We start from the raw sequence: 22,176 nt of genomic DNA, 5'->3' as shown, positions 1-22,176 counted from the left end.
GCGCCAGTTTACCGCAATTGACGCCCGAACCTGTAGGCTAATCCAACAGCGAAACACCATCCGACGGCAATTTCAGCGTACGGGCTGCCTGCTGAAGAAACAACAAGCCGCCATCCTCAACCAAGTCATCGCACACCGGGTGGCAATAATTCGAAACGACCAGTTCGTTGCTGACATTGGTCAAATGGGTGACCATTCAAAACCCTTCTGGAAGGTGGCAAAACTACTGAAGCAGAAACCGAAAGCGATACCACCCCTGAAGGACGATCAAGGAGGCATTCTGGTGTCTCCTCCCGAGAAAGTGAATGCTATCGCCAACAAGCTCGTCTTGGCGCACAACATCGAAGACAGCATGGTAAGCCCACACGAGGACATGGTTCGACAGACTATTACCCAGCTAGAACATCAAATCCACGACATTCCGGAGGCCAGCCAGGTATCAGAGAGGGAAGTGAACGCTGCGGTTAAATGTGGCAAAAATATGAAAGCGCCAGGCAACGATGTCATCTTCAACCTGGTACTGAAGAAACTGTCCAGCAAAGCTTACGGTTTTCTGGCGGCCATCTTCACAAGATGTTTCGAGTTGGAACACTTCCCGACCAGATGAAAAATCACAGGAAGGTTGTATGCAAAGCCACGACCGCAAGGTTGAAGTAAAATACTTTTACAAGAAAGATAACAGGGCTGCTTGCGTGTCATTAATTTGTCTAGTAAATAAACGTTGACCGTTCATTGGCAGTATTGTAATTTCTTTTTGTTTGATATTTTGAATGAAGGCCATTGAATATTTTTAAATTTTGTGCAAATGAGAAGTTGAAGTGCTGCCGAATTGTAATATGCACATTTAATCAACGTCATTAAACGGAAACGGAACAAATGCTACGGTTATGCATAACGCGAATGACGGCGCGATGCGATTCGTCTTACCGTGGTGAAATGTACAGCTCTTTTCAAGGCGAAGTAGAGCTATACATTTCAACACATTTCGTCTTGCCGAATTGCATCGCGCCGTTATTTGCGTTCTGCATAACCGTAGCCAAACAATAAGCGACGCACGTAACACGTAATAATAGTCAGAGTATGCATGTAGATGAAGATAATTAACATTGGATTATAGCGCAAAACGAGAAAATATCCGGACTACTTCGTGATTAGGGCGAAACTAGATAGGAAAACAAGCAAGGATTCGCCCTTATCACGAAGTAGTCCGGATATTAACTCTTCAAGTATTCATTTTTGTTCTTCAAATTTCTGTTGTTCATTTTAATATCCGATGAAATGTCTGCTTACTATCTGATAAAGCTCTAATATAGGCCAAATGATGCATTCCCAATTTACTAGGTCCATAACTCTGCCGACCGTGCTTGGGAAAGCAATCGTATAACGACCAATCAGAGGTCGAATTTTGTGTTTTGACAAGGCTAAGGATTTTCAATAGTACAATAGTTCGAATAAAAAAATTGCAATTTCATGCATCTGGTAGGAATCATAGAAGATTTTCTAATCGATTGCTGCAAGAACGAAGGAAATTCATCGAATACTAACCGATTTATTAGCATTGGAAATTGGACATATTTCTCACTTTTTTCAGTTTTAGATTTTCGTTTCACATCCCTATGTAGCCGAACTTCCTGAGAGAAGTATTCTACTTCAAAAGCATTTTGCGGTTCAAAATCGGTTGCTAATTACAACCTTTGAGCTGGCCTAACATTGGGGGAATTAAGATACACGGATAACATGCACTGTGGAAGCTATTTGACATTCAGTAAATTAGACGTGTGCGACAAATTTAAATTGCTAGGATGCAACACAGAATGCTTGCTAGCGTTGACAAAAATTATTAACTTTCAATGACTTGTTTATTTGCCTTGAAAAAGGCATTTTGAAATTGGATTGGATTTCACCTTCCGACTAATGAATGTAGCTAGTTTTCCCAGAAACACTCTTTTATAGCCGAAGGGTGCTACGTAATAGGCCACACCTTTCAGTTCAGGTTTACCATTTCCTTATGTTCTTTAGACGAATTATTCCACAATTCGCTTTTGATTTTTGTATCCAGCGAATAAACACCGATGGTGCTCTCACACACGCAACGGTTTTAACCCGTATCTTATTGCGGTTTGTACCATCAAGCGATTTCGTTTGGTCGCTGTTGCGTGTTGCAACATGGCAGCTGGGAGACGACGAAATTCTGTTCATGCTGTTTGATTGAATCGACTTCATATTAGCTCTGCATAGTCGAACTAACTGTCTTCGTGAATGCGGTCTAACAGGGCAGTTTGTCATTCAAAGTTGGTTATGCTGATCGCAGCCTTTGCGCTGCCCCTACAGTGGGGGGTTTACTAAATAAAGTAAAAGTAAAAATTAGACAACTACAACAGAATTTGATTGCATCCCGCACAGAATGTCTGCTTGTGTTGATGCCAGAAAATTATTAACCTTCAATTATTTGTTTATTTGCCTTGAAAAAAGCATGTTGCGGTACAAAATCGGTTACTGATTACAACTTTTGAGCTGCCCTAACATTAGGGGAATTAAGATACACGGACAACATGCACTGTGGAAGTAAATTCGACGGGTGCGACAGATTTAAATTGCCAGGATGCAACACAGAATGCTTGCTTGCGTAGACAAAAATAATTAACTTTCAATGACTTGTTTATTTGCCTTGAAAAAGGCATTTTGATTTCCAAAATTGGATTTCCTGATGGCAATCATCATGCTGCCCCAACACGGAGGGAATAATGGCTGTCTGGTGACACACGCTGAGAAAAACCGCGCTGCTCCTGAGACGTGGTGACCAACCACAGGGCTAGTGCTGCTGCTAAGGAAGGACGACTGCGGTTGTCGCTGTCTAGAACTATTATGAGCGGCTCCGGCTGGAACAGGCTCTTATATAGGCCAAATAGCATGTTTTCAATTGCAAGGTATATGATCCTGTCGACCGTGCTTGGGAAGCAAGCATATAACTACCAATCAGAGGTCGAATTTTTCGTTTTGACAAGGCTTGACTATTTTCAATAGTACAATTGTGTGAATAATAAAATTACAATTATCTTATTTTGGGAAAAATCTTAGAAAATTTTCCAATCTATTGCTGCAAGAACGAAGGAAATCCATCGAGTAATAACCGATTTATTAGCATTTGAAATTGGACATATTTTTCACTTTTTTCGGTTTTAGATTTTCATTTCACATCCCTATGTAGCCGAACTTACTGAGAAAAGTATTCTACTTCAAAAATTAAGCCCTGCGGAGCACCTTTCATTATTGTGTTGCACTCGCAGGCATGACTCAGACTGGTTTTGGTCTCGATCACACAGTTCTATAAGAGTTATAAGCGTCAGCTGAATCTCCTGTGTGTGATGAGACATTCCTTTTAGTCGCATAAACAACCCCTCCATAGCAGTGTATGTAGTTAGGGGTGAGCAGTAGAATAAGTCGGCCGTAGATTTTTCGCGTGATGTATTTGAACCATATTTATTTCATGGTATTTGCATGTGTAAGTGTCAATGTATGCTTATATGTGTGTTGATGTTAGGTTATGAATGTTCGATGTAGCTGTGATATTGACTACCAGAAATTCGTTATTTAAAGTGGAAAATAAATCCAGCAGAAATGTTCAAGGTGTTCTTTTTTTTAAATTGGAGTGTTGCGTAATTCTTTTTGAACAAATAAAAAGTTCGAATGAGAAAGGCTGGGTCTCACAACTAGGTGGATAAATTAGGGTTTTTTTAAATAGTTACTTAAAATGATTGGAGCTATAAAATAGTAGAACAAGGTTTTCTATCTACAAAAATAAAAAAGTTAGATACTTGATAGCATCGGAAGTTTTGGTCACCCCGAAATATTGCTATAGAGCTCTAGACCCTAATTTTCCCCTAAATTTGGTTTCTGGACCATTGATGAATACCTATCATTCTAATTCAGCGAATTTTCTTTCTTACGCGAAAAGGCAACCTTCTATAAAATATTTAATTGAGTACGATTTAATAGAAATTAAACTTCCTTCTATATCTATTTGTCTTGTTGAAGTTAGCTCACTCACCGATCACAAAACGGCAAAGATGTCACATAAATATTTTTCCTGCGGATTTCTTGATGGCAATCATCATGCTGCCCCAACACGGGGGGAATAATGGCTGTCTGGCGACACACGCTGAGAAAAACCGCGCTGCTCCTGAGACGTGGTGACCAACCACAGGGCTAGTGCTGCTGCTTAGGAAGGACGATTGCTGTTGTCGCTGTCTAGAACTATCATGAGCGGCTCCGGCTGAAACAGGCTCTTATATAGGCCAAATAGCATGTTTTCAATTGCAAGGTATATGATCCTGTCGACCGTGCTTGGGAAGCAAGCATATAACTACCAATCAGAGGTCGAATTTTTCGTTTTGACAAGGCTTGACTATTTTCAATAGTACAATTGTGTGAATAATAAAATTACAATTATTTTATTTTGGGAAGAATCTTAGAAAATTTTCCAATCTATTGCTGCAACAACGAAGGAAATCCATCGAGTACTAACCGATTTATTAGCATTTGAAATTGGACATATTTTTCACTTTTTTCGGTTTTAGATTTTCATTTCACATCCCTATGTAGCCGAACTTCCTGAGAGAAGTATTCTACTTCAAAACAGGGAAAGTTATTCCCATTCTGAAGCCAGGAAAGGACCCGACTCTACCGACAAGCTACAGGCCCATCACACCGCTGTCAGCGGTGAGCAAAGTCTTCGAAAGGATCATACTTCAGCGCATGTTGGGGCACATCGAAGAGCATGAGGTCATCATACTGGAACAGTTCGGCTTCCGGAAAGGGTATTCCGCCGTTCAACAGCTGGTTCGAGTGGAAAACATCATCTACCGAAACAAGTCACTCTACAACAACACTGCCATGGCACTACTAGACGTCGAAAAAGCATTCGACAATGTGTGGCACGACGGGCTGATCCACAAACTTGTCCATTCCAGGTTCCCGCTGTACCTGATCAAATAGGTGAAGAGTTACCTGAGCAATCGGCATTTTCGAGTCCATCTCTATGGAACGGACTCGGAACAACACGGCATTCCAGCTGGAGAACCACAGGGCAGCTTACTGGGCCCAATCCTCTACAGCATATTTACATCAGACGTGCCTCCACTTCCCAGTAGGTGCAAATTATCGCTGTACGCGGATGATAGCGCGATACTGGCAAATGGACGAATGCCGAAGGATTACCGAGCCCGGCTGCAGCGTGGGGTAACTGCATACGTCGACTACCTTGCTAGCTGGAAAATTAAAGTCAATGAAGCGAAAACACAAACAATAATCTTCAAGCACCGACAAACGCAAAAGCTCTCACCACCGGAAAGTTGTCGAATAACGATCAACGGTATTCCCGTCGAATGGTCCTGCAAGGCAGGCTACCTCGGTGTAACCATCGACGACAAACTGCACAGACAGCCTCAGAAAAAGATGCATCGGACTGATGAAGAAATTATACCCGTTGACATGCCGTAGGTCGCGGTTGTCGCAACGAAATAATATCGCGATCTTTAAAATGATAGTCGCTCCGGTAGTAAACTATGCCATGCCAGTATGGGGCTCCTGTGCCGAGACCCATAAAAAGAAACTCCAGGTAGTCCAGAATCGTCTGCTAAGGAACATAATGAATGCCCCCTACGACATCCGAATAACAGACCTGCATCGAGCGGCCGGATGCAAGACAGTACAGGAGCGAATAGAAGACTCCTACGCCAATGTTGTGGAGAAGGCTCTCTCCTCAGAGCACCAACTCATTCGAGGCCTGGTAAATTAGGTTATAAAATTTTAGTGTAAGTAGGATTTTCAAATTTAAATATCGATGGTTGAACCATCAAAATAATGCACATATGGAAAAAAAAGCAATAACAGATATTAAAAATATTTAACGAGGAATCCGAAGTTGAAAACAAATATTGTAAATCTCTTAAAATGTTCAACATTGTACAAATCAAAAAGAATTAAATGAAGACCAATTTTAATGTAAAAAAAAATTAAACGAAGCCGCTCATAATAGTTCTGAACAGCGACGACAGCAGTCCTCCCTTAGCAGCATCGATAGTAGCAGGGTCAGCTGATGCAACGACACTCCCTTCACTAAAATGCTGTTTCAGTGTGGTAGCGGGAAGCAGCAGGCTTGCATGAAGTGAATACATCAGCCAGCAACTTTCTCTAAGGCCTCTGCCATAGTAGACGCGAAAAGCGGCGCGAACCGATTCGCTCGGCCGTAGGTTGATGTACAGCTCTACTGATGGCTGTACATTAACCTACAGCCGAGCGAATCGGTTCGCGTCGCTTTTCGCGTCTATTATGGCAGAGGCCTAATGGGAAAGTTGTATCATTTTGTTCAGAAGAATATTATTGTCGGTAATATCACAGAGATGCGATTGCGTAAATCCGATTTAGAATTGAACAATTGTTCTTTTGAGAACAAATAAAACACTTATTTGAAGAGTTAATAGCTTTTGGTACCAATAGCAGTATAGTGACAGCCTCAGCGGTAGATGCAAATGCAGCCGGTACTTCCCTGAGGCCGATGTAAAGGTAAATGGGAGCAGCACGGCGAAACAGTTCGGGTTATGCTTAGACGCGCGTCATTTTTCGTTGTTGATATTCCCCACATGAAACGACGCGCTTTCGTATGATAGCGGTGGTATTAGCGGTAGATGCATTTGCCTACACTTCCTCCAGTAAAGCCGTGTCTAGTTTTCAATGTGAAAACACCTTTCTCATTGTGTTGACCGTGCGCTTTAGTCCTCACTATCAAGGTAACACAGAGATGTAAGATAAACACTACATCCTATGATAAATTGAACAATTGTCTTTATAAGGACAACAAATGAATTAATGAAGATTTAATTTTGAATTAGAATACTTCTCTCAGGAAGTTCGGCTACATAGGGATGTGAAATGAAAATCTAAAACTGAAAAAAGTGAGAAAAATTTCAAATGCTAATAAATCGGTTAGTTTTCGATGGATTTCCATCGTTTTTGCAGCAATCGATTGGAAAATCTTCTAAGATTCCTACCAAATGCATGAAATTGCAATTTTATCATTCGAACTATTGTACTATTGAAAACTTTTAGGCCTTGTCAAAACACAAAATTCGACCTCTGATTGGTCGTTATACCGCGCTTTCCCAAGCACGGTCGGTAGAGTTATGGACCTAGTAAATTGGGAATGCATCATTTGGCCTATATAAAAGCTTCATCAGATAATAAACAAACATTTCATCGGATATTAAATTGAACAACTGAAATTTGAAGAACACAAATGATTATTTGAAGAGTTAATATTTTCTCGTTTTGCGCTATAATCCAAAGTTAATTATCTTCATCTACATGCATACTCTGATTCCCAAGTAACATTTGAAGTTTTTTCGAATTCCTGAAGCTATTACTCAAACCATACTGCTAAAACCAAAGATAAGCTCTTAATTTCTTGAAATCACTAATAAAATTCTTTAAAGCATGCCTCAAAACCAGAAGGGCCCATTCTATGAGAGGTTGGTAGAACCTCTGTTAATACCGTCTGTATGCTAGAAGGTACTGACTTAACCATGATGTATCAAGCTTTATAGCTGTTGTTAAATCCTATAGGAGAGCCGAGAAAGACAATATAGTTTTGGCGACTTGTTCTTTCAATGTTTTTAAGAAGCCATAGAGCTAACACTAAAGATATCAACAAAATATTAATTTGGAAGCCGTATTTTTATCTTTACCGATACTAAGCTTAATATAATTTTTCTATAAATATAGAATTCCACAGCACTATTCAGCATTTTTTCACTCATGGAAAATTCATCAATTGAATGTTTTTTTTCTCCATTTCATTATCAGGATATGAGTAAAACTTTGACTTAGAGCTAAATAACTATGCGAGCAGCATTTCTTCGTGAAAATCTAGTGAAGTAGGACGAAAAATGATAACCCCCTCAAGAAACTATCAATTATTCTCTAAACACCGAAACAAGTCTTACAATGATATTCAATACAAACTATGAATGACATCCATAAAAGTTTGTCAAATAAGTGAGCCATCAGTTTTTTGGTAGAAAGAATTGATAAAAAAAATGATGCCGCATTGTTTTTCGAACAATTGTTTTTCTTATTTTCCAAGTCATGAATTTTTCGTGAGGTGAAAATTATTTAATTAATGGACGTCAGTATATTAAGTGCAATTGGAGTTGCTTTTCTCTCTTTAAGTATACTAGGTTTGAGCTTTGCACTTAAAAAATCGCATAAAGGCGATTAACATTTACGTCATCTTTGTAAGAACCTTTTCTAAGCATTCCTTCTCCTCAGTTAAACCAACAGTCTTGTGAAAAAAACCTTTTGGATTTGGCAGCGCTGCTTCAAGTCAAATGAAGACAGCAATTCCGATCGCGTCGCGCAAAGTTGTCAGAATTGCTTACTGTTTATGTTCACCGGATTTGTTTCTCGTCAAAAAGTAAGAATTATAAAATTATTTGTATCATCTACACCTAATCGAAACTTGTAACAATTACAGTATGACATTCAAAATTGTGCAGACGATTGAAGGAGGGGAGAGTTGCTTGAGCATCGTTCCCAGTGGATGGGAAGTGGATGGAATTTTACATTGGCCGAAAAAACATAAAGTAGTAAAGTTATCACTCCAGGAGGATTCCCTACCCGCTGATAATTGGCAGCGAATCAACTGCATTAAAAAAAGACAGTTGCAAACGTACGAAGAGGCCTGCGAAGAGCTGAACAAGATGGAAAATAAATCTGATACGGAGATGGACGAGGTGAGCACGACCCGGCTTCCTGACAAAAGACGACAACAGTTGACAACAAACACACGAACGATTGCAAACGTAGATCTCAATGCATACGCTGAGCAGCAGACTGCCGATTTTTCCAGTACCACAACGAACAGCAAAGATGAAATATTTGTTCTTAATAATGAAAGGGTAAGTAAAAATTTTTGTGTAACTTTCAGGTAGCATATACAGCGATTTTCATTTTGTTTCAGATGGGAACAGGTCTGAGCTTAGAACCGATCGTGTTGTCCGAGTCTGCAGACAGCATTACACAGAATCCAGCTCAAGTCGTATACCTGCAGCCTGAAATGGTGCACGACAATGCAACGGATAGTGTTGTTGCAACCGCTGTGCTGCAAAATCTTAATCTGATTTTGGCAAACCAGTCGGAAATCATGCAAGTTATCCAATCCAAGTTATCCAAGTAGATCCAATACGTTCTCTTGAGGAACTCAACTTGCTCGAAGAGAGCCTGAAAGAAGATCGTGTTATGCAAAAATATATAAGAAATATGAGCTTTATATGCGGCACTAGTGGGAAAGCAAACGGAATGGACAGTTGTTATAAACTGGTCGATGCAATGTTCCTGGACCGGAAATTCGAGACCAACTGGCATGAATCAGTCCGGAGTAAACGAACCTGGCAAGGTAACTGAAACGAGTAAAATCGCTTTAAACTTTTTCAAGAGATTTCGTGCGCTGTTTCTTAAGTTAGTTATGCTAGCTGACAGGGATTTTTCGGAAATGGATTGCGATGTGTTTTTCAAAAGAATAATTAAAAATAGTAAACAGAGAGTAAATGCTTCAATGAAAGCATCAAAGCATAGGAACAGACCAAGAAACATAAAATATAAAGTTCAAAAAGCAGCTATTGATGGTAACACTGAAAAAAACGACACGAATAACGTTCCTTTGCCACTGGATGAATCTACCTGAGTTCGACTTGTTATTTGTTTTGTATGACGAGGAAAACATGTTATTTTAGTTGTAATTGTTTGAATGTATTTCAGTGACTGACAATAAACCAGCGAACCTATACATTAGAGAAATGACAAGACACTCACCGTTAAGGCAACTGTCAACATCAAAACGGATAACGGCAATGCAAATTTATACAGCTCGCCCGTTTTGTTGATGACAGTTGCCTTAACGGTAGTGTCTTGTCATTTCTCTAATGTATAGGTTCGCTACAATAAACAGAAGTATTCTACTATTATAAAGTGTTCAACAGCGGTATAAATACAATATCTCCTTTTGATCCATGTGGAATAGGAATCATTTTGCATTTGATCTCAGAGGTACGAAAAGTTCTTGGTTCATTATACTGGAGAGATGCAACATAGGAAAGGAATTAAAAACTGGTTCACTTCCTTGGGTTTGCTTTGACCAGCATAAGCACCTAATACTATAGGTTGAACATCTGGAGCTTCCTCAATACTAACGAGAATGGGCCAAAATTCTTCTTTGAAGCTATTATATATTGGTAATCCATCAATATTTACTTTTATTGAGATATGCGTGAATTGTTGAATTGCTGAAAAAACTTGTTTGAGGCATTCTGCAAAACCATGATGCCAATATTGGCCATCTCCCATTGGTTGTATTTGAATATCCTCGTCAATTTTGAGAAACATCCGAGGGTCTTTTGGAAAGACGTTGGGTAATCTATTGTTGAGAATCAGCATTAGATCCTTCAAAGCGTTTTGCCTGATGTTGAACGAAACTGCCCATTTTTGAAGATCAGTATACAACAGCTCGTTTGTTATTTCCTCATTTGAAAAAAAATGGTAATTCGTCTTGTTGTGGAATATTTGACGCGATTTCGTTAAATTTAACTCTTGGCAAATGAAGGCTTGGAGAAGAATAAATGTGGTTTTCAAGCGGTTCACTACGTTCTGTCGCATTTGTAGTCACATGAAAAACTTGATTCACTATTCCTTGAATACTCTGATTATTCACGGCTGTTGAAAGGATCTTATGATAATTTTTGTTAATTTTACGCTTAAAATGACCGCTTGATTTTATTTTTTTCCATCTATCTGACATTGTAAACGTACTCGGCTGTATCATTAAAAAATACAAATGAACAAAATAGGTTTTGTCCTGAATAGTACAAAAGGTTGCATGATTGGTTTAAAATATCATTTTTCAATCCTTAACGGCTTTAACGATAGAAACAAATATCTTTGTTAGAGTTAAGTATAAAGTCTCAATGATTTCTATAGGATTAGATTTTTAATATACTTGACTGCATGGATAAGCTCTATTGTAAGTCTAATATGATTTAAAAAATTATAGATTTAACGGCAGATCCTACAAAATATCTTCAAAGCTTTATTGGGATTAATTGCTCCTTGAATCCAAACAGTAGTGTTAAAATCCACACTTAAATCAGTTTTGCTTCTAGACTGCTCTGATAAAACTAGAATAATTTTTGTTTAAGATTAAGATGCATTGAAATTGTTACTTGGGTTATTATTACGTGTTTGCGTCGCTTAGTGTTTGGCTACGGTCATGCAGAACGCAAATAACGGCGCGATGCGATTCGGCAAGACGAAATCTGTTGAAATGTATAGCTCTACTTCGCCTTAAAAAGAGCTGTACATTTCACCACGGTGAGGCGAATCGCATCGCGCCGGCATTCGCGTTCTGCATAACCGTAGCCTTTGTTCCGTTCCCGTTTTATGATGTCGTATTAAATGTGCATATTACAATTCGGCAGCACTTCAACTTCTCATTTGCACAAAATTTAAAAATATTCAATGAACTTCATTCAAAATATCAGACAAAAAGAAATTACAATACTGCCAATGGACGGTCAACGTTTATTTACTAGAAAAAATGACTGACACGCAAGCAAGCAGGTTATCTTTCTTGTAAAAGTATTCTACTTCAACCTTGCGGTCGTGGCTTTGCATACAACCTTCTTGTGATTTTTACACAGTTTTTGGATATGGAGGTTCCAGGACTGTTAAATAAATTAGAAATGGTCTGCAAATCCGGCTTTCGAAAGATTCTTGAACTAACGCGTTTTTATACGTTTTTTTGATTAACGCGTTTCTTTCACAAGGTACGTATCCCCGTGTAAAAACTGAGTGTACAATAAATAAATTAAAGAGTATTATAATGTATTTTAGAGGTTAAATCACATATTACTTATTATACTTAATCATACCTCGAAGAATAGAAATGGCTTAGTCAAACTTGTGCCGAGAAAAGGTGTCTTGATTTCTGAATTGGACAAACTGGTATCCCAAATAAAGTTGGTTTAAGCCAATATTCCTCGAAAAATCCGGATAAAAAGTAAAATAATCGCAGCCAAGATACTTTTCAGAAAACGTAGTATAAATTTCATGAAAGAATTTTGCAAATGAAATCAAGTGAAATAGCTGCTAAGACATTTCCTTTATTTCTAAGCTGCTTGATGTTACCCAGTTATACTCCAACTCTGTAACGTTTGTGGTAACGAAATAACTATAAGTACTCCACCGCCTTATTCGGCCTTATTTGGGACTCAAGAAAATTACTGTCATCTCTGAATACATTATAGGTGCTTTTTCAAAATTTCTTCACATTTCACTTTCACATTTGGAAAGATGGTCGGTAGCCAGAATAAATTTTGATAAATTTCCTTCCTTCTTTTTGTAAGGGTTTCTGAACTCCTCCGCAGCTACGGCAGTAATTTCGATGCTGACGACTGTTCATGTGGCTAAAAACCTTCGAAGACGATTAGAGGAATTGTTCGATGAAAATCCATGGCAAACGCAAGAACAGCTTGCTAATTCTAATACTGAGAAATCACCAGCCAAGCGATTGCATGCTTTGGGAACGATACGTTCCGTTCGATAATACATGGTCTGGCTAATCAGTATTTCTACTTATATGAGGAGATCGTGAAATAATTTGATTCGTGGATAGTCTCAAAAGACGAACACTCTTACCGTAACGGTATTCGAACTTTGCTAATTATTAACTGTGCTTTGAATGATTCATAAAAAATATTTTGTTCCAAATAAAGTTGCATTTTTATTTAAAAGAATTCAAAGATTTTAGATTTTAGAGCAATTCTTATTTTTATAGATTTGATAAATTATATAGCTCTTATGAATGCCATAGATTTTACAGATTATAAAAATTATGTCACAACCTCACCCACCACAAAAGGTGCCAACCCGTCCCCCTCCTTTAACCTCTCGCGCATCCTTTCTAATAAAGCTCATAGTACTGAAAAGTGTCTCACGGAGCGCGCTATGAGTTTCGCACAGCTTCACGGCATCGCATATATGTTTTTATGCTAATTTAATGCTTTTTTTTATTCTCGCTTCTCTCAGTCTCGGTCCTCGTCCACACGGCGCATCAGCAGCCGTTTCGGTAGTGTTGCAACACTATTAACTTCTGCTTGCTGCTCCCAGAATCGTTCGTTCGCTGCCGGCTCGGCTTCTTCTCAACCCCTCTTACCATGCCATGCATGCAAATTTCTTGACGAGGCGCAATTTTACGGTGCGAAATTCAATCAGCATCATTTAAAATGACTTAACTTTCAAGCGCGCTTCTACCGGCAAAGGCTCCGTCCGTTCGTTCATTCTTCCCGACCGACGGTGTGGCCTTCGGAATCTGTCACATGCACATACACACATACACACAGTTCAGCACTTTGTCCCTTTATCGCTATTGAGAAATCAATTTCGGATGCTTTAATTTGACGAGAAATTGTCATCGCGTTCGGGTCGATTGACTGACTGACGGACGAACGAACGAACGAACCGAACGAACCGAACAACTAACAATGCATTTTGCTTTAGCGAATGTTGTAAATTGAGGAAGGTTTCAGGTCGGATGACAGGTCGTGAACCGTGACCAAGATAAGAAGGCAGGCTTGCAAGGGGCCAGTTTTCCCCGGGCCGATCACTCCATGAGTGAAGTTGGATGATGGTTTTGTGCCAGTAAGCTGCGATGACGGTTGTCGAATCTTTTTGCTGAGTTGATTAGTTTCTTACTTTGGACTTAAATCGGTTTTATGTTGGTGAATTACGTTCACCGCAAGTCGGTGTCTATAAAAAAACACATCCAAGAAGAATTGTTCTAAAAATTTAAACGAAATTAGACAAAAACCATTTTGATAATGGAAAAACTAATCCACAGAAAGAGGGAACAAAAAAATCCGCTTCCAGTTGGGTATACAGAACTATTTAGGCATCCCTTCGGTTGTTCGGTCCCAGTCTTCCGTTCCGCTTGGATGACAGCAAAAAAAGAAAGAAGAAAGCCGGGATGACGAGGCTTACCTATCATCAATCACTTCCAACTAAGGCGAAAGCAAAACTATCCATAGTGCACAGTGCTGGCAAAAGTTAGCTCCTTTGACCGGAAGCTAAGGAGTTCGGGGGGGGGGAGGAGACCATAGAATTTCCTCCATGTTGAGAATGGTCCTTGGTGGATGCACTCTCTCCAGATTCCAGCAACCGGAAAACGGCTTCGAAAAAAGGCAAACGGCTTTAGTATCAAGAGCCAGCTAGAGCTGGAAGAAAAGATGCATCATCATTAATAAATCTACGAGAAAGTGAAGCCCGAAGTAAGACGGGGTCTCGAGAGGAGAGATTATGTTAAGAGTTTATGCCGGAAAAGCTGAAATACGATATTTGAAGATAATACAATGATTGTAATAAAACGATTTTTGGTAAGTGGAAATTTTGGTTAGTATTGTAGTCTCAAAATGAAATAATTATAATTTCACACAAGAAACATTCCAGAAAAATCTAAAAAAATACTTCTTCAAACATGAAGAAGACAGCGCGGAGCAGAACAGATGAAGATACATCGTGCTTTCCACTCTCCTCAATGCCTTTCCCACAAGCAAATGTAGTTTACCAGTTTTTATTTTGATTGATTTCAGAAGGCAAAAAACTAAAAATTTTACCTGACGTCAAGTGCCAGAGCCATCGAAGTCATAAATCACCACTGGCTTTTTTATCTTTTACACTAAAAGCAAGTTGACACTATTCGAAATAATGCCCAGTCAAGTTTAAAGGCCCCGAAAATTTCCCATCGCTAGAAAACTTTCAAGCGTCGCTCGTCCTTCTCAAGCGGCGGCTCATTTCTGCTCCGTACCTAATTTCCGTTCCGCTTGCTGGGCAACCCATTTTCCCAAGGCGAAATTTCCTCTCCACACCAAATCGCGATACATATTATTATTATCATCGTCATCGTCATCATCAGCAGCATCATCATCCGACGACGCCAACGCCGCGTAAGGTAGGTCAAGTAGGGTTTTGAACGCTTCCACATTATGTATGGCCCTGAGTTTTCCTTCCATGCCATGCCAGCAGCCTGCGTCATCGTCATCGTCGTCGCCGTTGTTGTTGTTTCGGGTTGGTCCTTGATGGAACCCAAACCCTGGTACCCGAAACCTGCTCTTTCTCTCTCACACACACGCGTCCACCCGTTTATATATGTTTTATGCTTCTTTGCCTTCGATGGAACGAAAAACGGCAAGAACAACATGCCGAAACGGCCGCCGCACTTATGACGGCGCGATCGATAAATTTTGTCTGAGAGCTTTTTTTTCCTACTCTACGTGCTCCTCTGCACGCTGATGTTATGACTTTCTAGCAGCTTTCAGTGTGCTTTTAAGACGCTACTTTTATATTCGCTATCGTGTACTTTTTACGTAGAATACGTCTTACAATACAGTCTATTTCAATACAGGGATCCAATTTCAAAACCGAAAACATCGAGAGCGTCACAAAAATTATCCAATTTCAAACCATTTAAGCCCAGTCAGTTTTCAACCGATTTCTGTCATTTTTGCAGCAATCGATTGGAAAATCATTTAAGCACCCGTCCAAATGCAGAGAATTGTAATCCGATAGTTCAAACTATTGTAATATTGAAAATTGATGAACATTGTCGAAACGCAAATGTCGACTTTTGATTGGTCGCTTGCTGCCTTTCCCAAAAAAGGACGATAGCTTGGAGTACCTAGTTAGTCGGGAATGCACTCTTTGGGCTATATAAGAGACTGTTTCACCTCAAGCAAATCAGTTTACTAGCAGCAGGCAGCAGCAGCGGACATCAACACCGATGGCAGTAGGCGAAGTGGATCAGCAGCGGGCAACAGCGGCGGTGGTAGTGGTTAGCTGTAGTTCTTACCTCTTTCAGTTCGGCTTCCCTTCGATCTGAGTTGGACCCCACCAGCGGTAATCCAATTCAGATATCGTTGGGTGAATACAACCCGAAACTGAAAGAGACTCGCACCGCCAGGTGGTTTGAGAGGCCACCATCATCCAGCGTATGTATATATAGGGTGTGTGCACATAACGTGTGTGAATATCTATAGCGTGTGTCCCTAATATGTAAGGTGTGTGGCTAGCGTGTGTGGATTGCTATATAGCGTATGTGGCTAGCTGTATAGCGTGTGTGTATGTTTATGGCGTGTATGCATGTCTGTAGCGCGTGTGTGTATGTTTATAGCGTGTGTGGCTTGCTAAATAGCGTGCGTGGTTTGCTATATAGCGTGTGCATGTTTATAGCTTGTGTGGCTAGCAGTATAGCGATTGAAATTTTCATATATAATTGCTAATAAATCACCTCATGTAGAATTTAATTATCACTGTAAATTATTCAAAACTAAATGAAAAATTTGCCATGATGAAAGAAAATTATACAGTTGTCAATAAATGGCATTGATAAACACAATTAACCTCAAAGTTTATCTGAAGAATTTCTGAGCTAGTGAGCCTGAATCACATCAATTTTCGCGCATGTCTTACTAATTGCAGCAATCAGTTGTAAAATTATCTCCACTATCGTAAAATGCAGAAAATTGTTATTTGAATTGTTATATCATAGATGGGGAATGCACTATTTGCCCTTGTCTATAGCCTCTTCGTTGCCACTGCCTAAATTAAGATACTTAGTGCAACTTGATACAAAAGACAGCTTCAAAACAATTCAATTCCATTCTTGTTTTGGATACGGCAGCAAGTGAAACCGCGGTGCCGGCTACAGAGGTAAACGTCATCTGGAGCAAAGAGACTATTAATATAACTCCAATTGAGTGTATTCCCAAACCTATTCCAGGAAATACATTAACATAAGACAGGCTGTCGTATTCTACGTTACCTCTGCGGTCGTGTCTTATAAATAACCTCTTCAACTAATATGTTTACGTTTTCCTTTAATTTTTCCGTTTAGTTTAATAACTTCCAATTTGCTTCTTCGTAGTTCATTAAGCTATTAATTGTTTTAATTCAATTTCGGTTCCTCGTTTGTCCCCTTTTAACATTCGTGTGCTCTTTCCCTATCTATTTATCTCCCTTTTGATTCTTTTTCTAACTGTTACTTCTTAATAGTATATTTGCTTTGATGTTTTTTATTTAGTTTTGAAACTATTCAACTGCGTTATATCTGTATGTTTGCTTTATATAAGTTTCTCGTATTTTTTTTCTACGTCGTTACAGTTAGGTTCCACCTCTCATGTAACGTTTCATGCGCTTCATATTTTTAGTATATGGCTCATTCTTGCTTTTTTCAGTTTTTTTCTTATTTCATATATTTTATATAGGGTAGGGAACGGCTTAAGCAGTAGCGCCTATTTTAATCAGTCGAAGAAAACAGGCCTCAAACTCCTGCATTTTGATCAATATCGACAATTTCAATAATGGAAGCGAAAACTTTGATTGTCTAGCTGTCTTACGAATATAAGAAATACCGTTAATCACAAATAAATCTGTGAACAATTGCAATTGAAACAAATCGACCTATATTGCAGCCATTCAGGTTCAGTTTGCTAACTTAGTTTTACAATCTGAAAACAAGTTCTGACAGAGAAAACGATAGCGAACAGATTGATATAGGGTAATCGCTCCATTATTCATCTCAACAGTTTGGTGCACCTATATTCATCTTATTCCTCTCATTTGTCCAATTTGCCGCAAATCTCTACAAATTTTTGAACGTAAATCTATTTGCTTCTCGATTTTCTCAAGTGGCTGAAAGTTGTACGTTAAAAATATGGTAAAATTTTACGATAAATTGATCAAAAATGCGTGATGAGATGAATAAAGGCACTGAGATAAATATAGGAGCGGTTACCCTACTGTTACTCTACTGTTAGAGTTTCACTCAACACATTTCGAGTATTTCGTCTGAATACACAGCCGGTTCCTAAAGCTGCTTGGAATATGTTCCCTACCCTATTTAGCTCTAGATTTGCTCATAGTTTGATAAATTTTTACATTACTTTTCCTTTTTTTTATTTTTTATTTTGATATGCTGTATCATTTTTTGTTTTATCACATTTTTTCCATTCGCTTCTCAACTATTGAATTGAATTGCTATCGCCTCTGAGCTTGTGTTGGTGCGAATTTCAATTGATTTTGCCTACTCTTTGTCTGATCGCAATTTGTCACGATGCACTCGTATTTTTCCTTCGTTTTTTATCTAGGATAAGGGACGGCTTAAGCTGTGGCGCTTATTTTATTCAGTTGAAGAAAACGGGCCTCAAACTCTCGAATTTTGATCAATATCGACAGTTTCAATGACGAGAATGAAATTTGTTTTATTTCTATTTAATATTCATTTTGCGTAATAATAATTAAATAATGTCATTGCCATTGAATTGTTTGTGGCGTTTATTCAATTTTTGCCTGCCTATGTCTCTCCCTCAAGTTACCATTCACCATTTTAAATGATCTGATTTTTTTTTGTTTTACGTTCACTTTTATCTGTTTATTGTTTTTCTTTCTCTGGAGGTCCATTAAATTTTTTTTGTTACGTTTTGTTTTGCTATTTCCTAATGTCTTTTTATTAATGTTCATTTGCTCAATTTTTTCATTAACTTTACAATCGGTTTACTAATTTTCTTTTGTTTCTATATAATTTTTTCTTCGTTGTTATTTTCTGCTCTCATATCTAAAAGTTTGACTGGTGCGAATTGATATAAAATTTAGCACATCGTTACCTTCACTTCATTGATTTACGCACACTGAATTTTTGGTCAGGTTTCCCTCTTGTTTTTCTTTGGCACTCTTATCCTTTTTTCCTTGTCTCATCTGTCCTATTCGATCGCATTTCACCGGTCATTCGCGTTGAATTTGTTTTTGTTTAATTCAAAGCAGTTTTTCCTTCCTTTCTTCAATATAACTTTGTGTGCTTCTCTCGTCTTCCTTTTTATCTGCTTTTTTTCTCTTTAATTTTCACTTCAATAAACTTTCACATTTATTTTATTAAATTTTCTTTTAGATTTTCCTTTATGTACTAAAATTAACATTATTGTTCTACATTCTGAAAAAAAAAATAGTTTTTGCTTCGGCCCTAACCGCTAATATTTTTCACTTGCTATGCAATTTCCGTTTTTTTTCTTCTTTTTAAACTTTTATTTGCTTTATATCTGTCCAATCTTTTATTTTATTTTTATAGTTTATTCTACACTTGTTCAGCATGCCTACTTTCAAAAGTTTTTTTTTCTAATTTACTAAATGTAAATTTTCGTTTTTTTCATTAGGATATTAGAATTAGTTGTCCATTGATGTGAACTTTTGTTATAAACTTAAGGTTTATCTACTTTTATGACTTGTTATCTATTCCCTGTTAACTTTTGATTCGTTCCCTGTTTTTCTTTGCCTTACTCTTCCTTAGTTCTCCCTCTCTTTTTTGAACATTTTATCTAATTTTATACTCTTGTGAGGTAACTGCTTCCTGCTTTCTAAAGTTAGCTCATTGTCTGTCAATTGTCATTCTTCTGTTTGATTTTTTCTGTTTCAACTTTTAAACGAATGTTTTATGTTTTCAACTTTTGAGTGTTCGTTTTGAAGTAGAATACTTCTCTCAGGAAGCTCGGCTACATAGGGATGTGAAATGAAAATCTGTAGCAGAAAAAAGTAAGAAATATGTCCAATTTCAAATGCTAATAAATCGGTTAGTTTTCGATGGATTTCCTTCGTTTTTGCAGCAATCGATTAGAAAATCTTCTAAGACTCCTACCAGATGCATGAAATTGCAATTTTATTATTCGAACTATTGTACTATTGAAAATCCTTAAGCCTTGTCAAAACACAAAACTCGACCTTTGATTGGTCGTTATACGATTGCTTTCCTAAGCACGGTCGGCAGAGTTATGGACCTAGTAAATTGGGAATGAATCATTTGGCCTTTATAAGAACTTCATCAGATAATAAACAGACATTTCATCGGTTATTAAATTGAACAACTGAAATTTGAAGAACAAAAATGAATATTTGAAGAGTTAATATTTTCTCGTTTTGCGCTATAATCCAAAGTTTATTATCTTCATCTATATGCAAACTCTGATTATTATAACGTGTTTGCGTCGCTTAGTGTTTGGCTACGGTCATGCAGAACGCAAATAACGGCGCGATGCGATTCGGCAAGACGAAATCTGTTGAAATGTATAGCTCTACTTCGCCTTAAAAAGAGCTGTACATTTCACCACGGTAAGGCGAATCGCATCGCGCCGGCGTTCGCGTTCTGCATAACCGTAGCCTTTGTTCCGTTCCCGTTTAATGATGTCGTATTAAATGTGCATATTACTATTAAACGTCAGTTATATTTCAATTGCTTTATGTTTGCTTTTTATAGGCATTTTTTTTTTAGTTATTTACTTGTATCTGGTCGGCTCCTTTTCTACGTATTGTTTTCAAAGCAAAGCAAAACCTTGGTGCTATATTCCGTTGCGGAACTTAACCTTCTGTTTAAGTTTCAGTTTAAGTGTCAGTGTACAGCACAATTGCGAGGCTACGATCCTACTGATACTAATAGTCTCTCCCAAACCGGGGTTCAAAAATGTACGACGATTGGTTTGTTAGGCCAGCATCGTACCTCGAGACCAACTAAGAGTTTGTTCATTATGCCGTAATTTCAATTTAACTGTTTTTTACGTTTCAATTTGTTTTTTATTTACAATAAATCATTGTTTTTTCTTCTTTTTCATTATTAGTTGAGGCACTTTTACATGTTTTAGTTTGTTGTGAAGTGTCGTTTCTACTCTATTGTTTTTCTCTTTTGACTTTCATTTGTTTTTTTGCCTGCTAATTTCTCTATTTCCAGTTACCTTTCCATTTGCCTTCAAATTATTTCAGGACGTACTCTTTACCCGCTCCTATTTTGTTTAATTTGCTTGGTGTTCGATTCAATTTTCTGCTTTTCAATTTGATTTATTGTACCATTTTAATGTATTTTTGTCGGTTTCTGTAATCTCACAGTAAAGTCGAGAATATACAACTTTATTTTCATTGAAACTTTTTTGTGTTTACTCCTTTTTTTTTGTTTTTAAAACATGCTTTCGAATTTTTTTCTTACTTACGTTTTACTATTAATCTACGTATATTATTTTTGCTTTTTCAAGCTTCTTCATTCTACTTTATTTGTTCAGGTGTAGCCAATTATCTTTTTTTTCATTATTATTTATTATAATTCATCTGACAAGACTATAGACTATAAGACTATAGAATTTTTTATTTAGTAAGCTTTACAATTTGTTTATTTGTTATTCCTACGATATTCCTACGACTCTATTGCCTCTCAAATATTTTAATTTTTATCTGTTTAACAATTCATATCTTTTACTTTCTGTCGTTTTACTGTTTTCCATTGTTAATTTTTTGCTTTTTAGATTATCAAATTTTTGACTTTTGGATGGATTTCTGAATTTGTAAGTTTTTGATTATTTTTGCAATTTGACTTGGCTTTCTCTTTGTTTTCTAGGCAACAGTTTTAGTTTATTCAATTTGGACAAGGCTTCTCCCTTCTTTTGTTCCTCTATCTCCTGTAGTATTTAATTTTTCAATTTCGTCATTAAAATCCAATTTGATCGCTTTTCATTTTTTATTTGCTCATAATCTGTTTCTTTTTTTCCTACTTTTTGCCAGAAAAGGCCAAAATAAATGATCCCAAATTAAGCTCAGAATGGCCGAAATAGTCTTCTAAAGGGTCGAAAAGGCCTAAAAAGAAAATAATCCCAATTAAAACTAAGAATCGCCAAAACGCCTTCGTAAGGCCAGAAAAGGCCTAAAAAGAAAATGATCCCAAATTAAGCTCAGAAACGCCAAAAACGCCTTCTAAAGGCCAGAAAAGACCTAAAAAGAAAATGATCCCAAATTAAGCTCAGAATCACCAAAAACGCCTTCTAAAGACCAGAATAGGCCAAATAGAAAATGATCCCAAATTAAGCTCAGAATGGCCGAAATCGTCTTCTAAAGGCCAAAAAAGGCCTAAATAGAAAATGATCTCAAGTTGAGCTCAGAATCGCAAAAAACGCCTTCTAAAGGCCAGAAAAGACCTAAAACGAAAATGATCTCAAATTAAGCTCAGAAACGCCAAAAACGCCTTCTAAAGGCCAGAAAAGGCCTAAAAGAAAA

The 22,176-nt window shown here is 37.8% G+C and overlaps 1 protein-coding gene across 1 annotated transcript; it reads left to right on the top strand.

The window, feature by feature from the left end:
* The first annotated feature begins 8,447 nt into the window (after positions 1 to 8,447).
* Positions 8,448 to 9,232, top strand: LOC129716623 (uncharacterized). Its single transcript, XM_055666460.1, has 3 exons — positions 8,448 to 8,470; positions 8,531 to 8,954; positions 9,017 to 9,232. The coding sequence occupies exons 2-3, from the start codon at positions 8,532 to 8,534 to the stop codon at positions 9,230 to 9,232; spliced, it is 639 nt and encodes a 212-aa protein (XP_055522435.1). The 5' UTR covers positions 8,448 to 8,470; position 8,531.
* Positions 9,233 to 22,176: the final 12,944 nt, after the last annotated feature.

Source organism: Wyeomyia smithii, chromosome 1 (genome assembly GCF_029784165.1).
Source record: "Wyeomyia smithii strain HCP4-BCI-WySm-NY-G18 chromosome 1, ASM2978416v1, whole genome shotgun sequence".
Lineage (NCBI taxonomy): Eukaryota > Metazoa > Arthropoda > Insecta > Diptera > Culicidae > Wyeomyia > Wyeomyia smithii.
This window is presented reverse-complemented; position numbering and strand designations above follow the sequence as displayed.

Bases quoted from the DNA above. Each gene is read 5' to 3' on its own strand.
- LOC129716623 (XM_055666460.1), top strand. From the start codon at position 8,532: ATGACATTCAAAATTGTGCAGACGATTGAAGGAGGGGAGAGTTGCTTG. The intron at 8,955-9,016 runs GTAAGTAAAAAT...ATTTTGTTTCAG, and splicing joins TTGTTCTTAATAATGAAAGG to ATGGGAACAGGTCTGAGCTT.